Raw genomic sequence first — 4,579 nt, 5'->3', positions numbered from 1 at the left:
TAACACACATGCTTGCCCGGTATGTCTGCTTATCTGCCTACCCACCCACAAGCAATGTATGCTTAGGTGCAGTAGGAAATCTATAGAAAAAAGAGAACAGCTATAAACAATTTTATTATAAAAATCAAGCACAAGGCTAATTATAGCTGTACGTCAGGGCAATCTTAACAGAAGTGTTTTCATGGTGAAACATTAATAAATAGTGAAGAAATATAATGCACAGTAAAATGAATTATATACGGAGAACTTTTATACAGTCAAAAATGAGGATTATTTCACTATGATATCATATGATATGATTTATTTTCCGTCAAAGCGGTAGGGGCTCGAACAAAAGTGAAAAATAGTTCACTTGATGAGGTTCAGGCCCCTCTTTACAAGGCATACAACGGTTGCACAACGTATTTACATATGTAGTGATTTATTTTCCGGACACTCGTTACACAAAAAATAGATGTGCAAAACCACTGCACCGACTGAAGCTAAAGTAACAAAGAGTATTGCATTTTCATGTCGGAAGATAGCATAAGCACAATACATATATCATCATCATCATCAGCCTTACTACACCCACTGCAGGGCAAAGGATCATGTCTAACTCATTGATCATATACAGAGTAGAAAAAAAAGATACATCATCATTATACAATTCTTAATGAAGGTACCATCTCTATTATGATGAAAACAGAGGACAAAGAAGGGTACAAAACATAGGAATTGTTTCAAGTGAATTATGCACTAATTGCGCAGGCCAGCAGATGTTCGCTGCCACGGCACAGCACCACAAGGGCTTGAAAAATAACAAGAAAACAAATCCCTGGTTTCTGCAGCTGTCCGGCTGTAGTTGTGTCCACATGGTGGCTGAAGATCAAGCATACTTGATCCGCCATCTGAACACAATTGAACATTGGCTGCATCTTGAGGTTCGTCATCAGAAGTTGCAGACATGTACACGACATCGTCTCAAGAAAGTTGTGAAGCACACAACATGCCATCACAACATAGTCGACATTGCTTGGTAGAAGGTTGATGCTGCGTCGAAAGATGCGAAACCGCGACACCATAACACCAAAGGTATTTTCCACGCACCTCCTGAAAATGAAATGGTAAATGATAACTTCACACCTGAGTATAAAAAGGACACCGCAGAGTCGCCACAATCACCTTGCTCTGCTGAGTCTGTAGTTGAAGATTCTTTTTTCTTCACTCTGGCTCCTGCCAGAATAAGGCCGGAGAAAATCCGGCCGAAGCTGAAACGCTTCATCTCCCACAAATACATGGGGTGCTGCTGTCTGTGTGCCTGGCAGGTGTTCTGGTCCAGGCAACCGAAGACCACCTCCTTCAAGACATTTGCCAAATCGAGATATGCTGAGAGTGCCCCCATCGCTTTGCCGACCGTAAGCACCCACATCAATCATTACATATTTTAAGTTACTATCGGCAACCGCCAGCAACACAATGGAGTAGGTTCCCTGTAATGAGAATGTATTGCAAACACAGTCAAGTCTTAATATGACGCACTGCTACCAAGAACGACATACTTTGTAGTTGTAGTAGAGGCTGCCTGAGTGTGGAGGGGCCTGGATTTGAATGTGTTTGCCGTCTACTGCTCCGACACAATTTGGGAAGTTGCACTTCTCCTTGAAACCCCTGGCAACTTCCTCCCATTTTTCAGTTGTTGCCACCTGAAATGGAAGCTCTTTAAATTAGATACTTTTCAAAATTCAAGCACCAAACTGCTTGTTGGGACTATAGTGGAGATAAGCGGTGAAATCTGCATTCCTGCATGCAGAACTCGATCTTCAAATGCACAAAAATCTAGTTTGGCTTACTTGTGCTTAAAAATGTAGATAAAATATATACCTTGAGCTACAAAGGCTGCAATGTTGTCCACAGCAGTCTGCATGTCGAATGCACTGTAGCGGATACTGTAGATATCCCCACACGGAATTCCAAGGCCACATCCTGCATGTACATACCTGAAACCAGGTATCTGAAAAAAAAACAATTACGAGGCTTTCACTGAAATTTATTTCCTAGATGTTAATGTTTTTAATCATTGTGCAAATTAGGGCCTAAAAGGAATCTACATCTGGGAAGAGCATAAAATTAAAAGAACACTGGAAAAGAGCAGCAAACAAAAAGAATGACATATTAGAGCAAAATAATTTCAACGTACTGATATGTTTGTGTACGTACCTGAGCGTTATTGCCAGCCGTGCTCGCGACGGCAGTGGCTCACGCACAACATAAGGCTTTGTTAGATGCTCCTCAAGGAGCGAGTGCAACCCCTCAAACTTCTCAGGCGTCCTTCTATAATATTTCTTGAAGTATTCGGGGTCGCCAGACATAAGCAAAGGCATCTGCACAAAGAAATTCTAGTATGAGAACACAAGCAAGAGAGGAATAGCCACAAAATGAATTTTGACAGTATGAACTCACCACTGTGTAGAACACTGACTCTTCCTTGCGGTTTTGCCATATCGGCCGCGTCCACCACTGCCTGGGCACAGGAGCGCTCAATAGAATCTTTTTCTTCTCCAGAAGGAGATACTCTTCCAATAGCAAAAGCTGCTGCGGGCTGAAATACGGTGGTAGAGCGCCCGCTCGGTCGTCTGCTAGAACCGAAACTCTCCCTGGCGTACCGCTCAGCAACAGCTTTTTCTTTTCGAGGAGGTAGTACTCCTCGAGAAGCAAAGTACTTTGCGCTACTGACAGGTCCATACCGAAAGAAACGGAGAACGGTCCCTCTAGGGTGTCAACGGTTGAATGCTCGGTCACTCAGTGATTAGCGCCGGAAGTCGACCCGCGCGCAACACTTCGCGCGCCAGCTTTGCGGCCAGATGCGCGCAGTCGCGTATCTGGTAACAAAGGCGAAAAAGAAAATCTCGAAAACGTTCTTTTTTCAGCATAATAATACATTACAACTCAATATTACTACTTATTATTACGAAATCAACGCCTGCCACGATGTTTGACATTTATTGCAGCTGAAGAATCTTCAGCAACTCAAAAGGCCGCACCGACACGAGGGCGCTAGGGTGCCGACGGCACCGACAGAAATCGTTGTCATGTGAAACGGCGGCTGCGATTACCGTCGCAACGACAGTGCGACCGGGCCGTAATTTTTCGTTCGCGTCGCACCATGTGAAACAGCCTTAAGTGTTAAACACGACTAGGAAGCCCTCAAAACAACGGGTGTCTCGGACGAAAATGGAAATATCGTCGGCATAGGCCCAGACGACGATCGTTTCCTGTCCTGTCAATAACAATAATAATAATTGGTTTTGGGGGAAAGGAAATGGCGCAGTATCTGTCTCATATATCGTTGGACACCTGAACCGCGCCGTAAGGGAAGGGATAATGAGGGAGTGAAAGAAGAAAGGAAGAGAGAGGTGCCGTAGTGGAGGGCTCCGGAATAATTTCGACCACCTGGGGATCTTTAACCTGCGCTGACATCGCACGTTAAGAATCCCCAGGTGGTCGAAATTATTCCGGAGCCCTCCACTACGGCACCTCTCTCTTCCTTTCTTCTTTCACTCCCTCATTATCCCTTCCCTTACGGCTCGGTTCAGGTGTCCAACGATATATGAGACAGATACTGCGCCATTTCATTTCCCCCAAAACCAATTATTATTATTATTATTGACAGGACAGGAACCGATCGTCGCCTGGGCCTATGCGGACGATATTTCCATTTTCGTCCGAGACACCCGTTGTTTTGAGGGCTTCCTGGTCGTGTTTAACACTTACGCGGCGGTGTCCGGCGCCGAGCTCAACGCCAGCAAAAGCCGGGCCCTTCGTTTTGGCGCTTTCAGTGATCCCCTACCGGTGCCCATTCCTTTCGTGGACGGGGTCCGGGTGCTGGGGGTCCTTTTCGAGCAGAGCGGTGTGTCGTCCCGGACATGGGATGAATTTGCCGCGCGCACGACGAGTGCACAAGCGATGTCGGCGCAGTTCGGCCTCTCCATGGAGGCAAAGATAGTCGTTGTAGAGGCCCGCTCGTGCACCTTTGCGCACTATGTGGCCCGCATAGGGGTGATGCCGCGCCTTACCGCGAATCGGCTTGCGTCCCTCGTGGGCGCCTTCATCTGGGAGGGTCGCACGGCGCAGGCAGCTCGGCACCTTTTCCAGCTGCCGCCTTCACGGGGAGGGCTCGGGCTGCCCTGTGTAGCTACAGTAGCGCGGGCTCTCGGGGCCCAATTTGCAACCGCTCTGGCAGGAAATGAGTCGTATCTGTGGCATTCGCTCCTGTTCTATTGGATGAGCACGGCGCGGCGTGCTTTCACCCCAGATCGACATACAGGCCCGCAAGCACAGAGGCCTTTGGCCTTTTACAGAGCAGCAGCGGGGTTTAAGCTTTCTGTAGCCTCTGATCTACCGGAGGTTCACCTGAGCGAGGTGCCTGCGTCTCAGCTCAGCGGGATGGTCGCGTGCGCGCGCCTTGGTCCCGATGACCAGCGGCGCACCACGGTACGTAAGTGGAGTACTTGGTGTAGAAGTCGCTTCCCACTTGAGATTCGCGACTTTGAGTGGAGGAGGAAATGGGGCGTCCTCCCCGCGCGAGAACGACTCGCAT

At 47.7% G+C, this 4,579-nt stretch overlaps 1 protein-coding gene across 1 annotated transcript; it reads right to left on the bottom strand.

Moving 5' to 3' along the window:
* Positions 1-1,869: 1,869 nt before the first annotated feature.
* Positions 1,870-2,770, bottom strand: LOC144108586 (uncharacterized). The gene is made up of 3 exons (XM_077641783.1): positions 2,443-2,770; positions 2,200-2,363; positions 1,870-1,993 (listed from the first exon to the last, which is right to left on the bottom strand). Exons 1-3 carry the CDS (start codon positions 2,722-2,724, stop codon positions 1,870-1,872), a joined length of 570 nt encoding a protein of 189 aa, XP_077497909.1. The 5' UTR covers positions 2,725-2,770.
* Between the last annotated feature and the right edge of the window lie 1,809 nt (positions 2,771-4,579).

Source organism: Amblyomma americanum, chromosome 10, assembly GCF_052857255.1.
Source record: "Amblyomma americanum isolate KBUSLIRL-KWMA chromosome 10, ASM5285725v1, whole genome shotgun sequence".
Lineage (NCBI taxonomy): Eukaryota > Metazoa > Arthropoda > Arachnida > Ixodida > Ixodidae > Amblyomma > Amblyomma americanum.
Note: the sequence above shows the minus strand (reverse complement) of the source record. Positions and strands in the feature narration are given on the sequence as shown.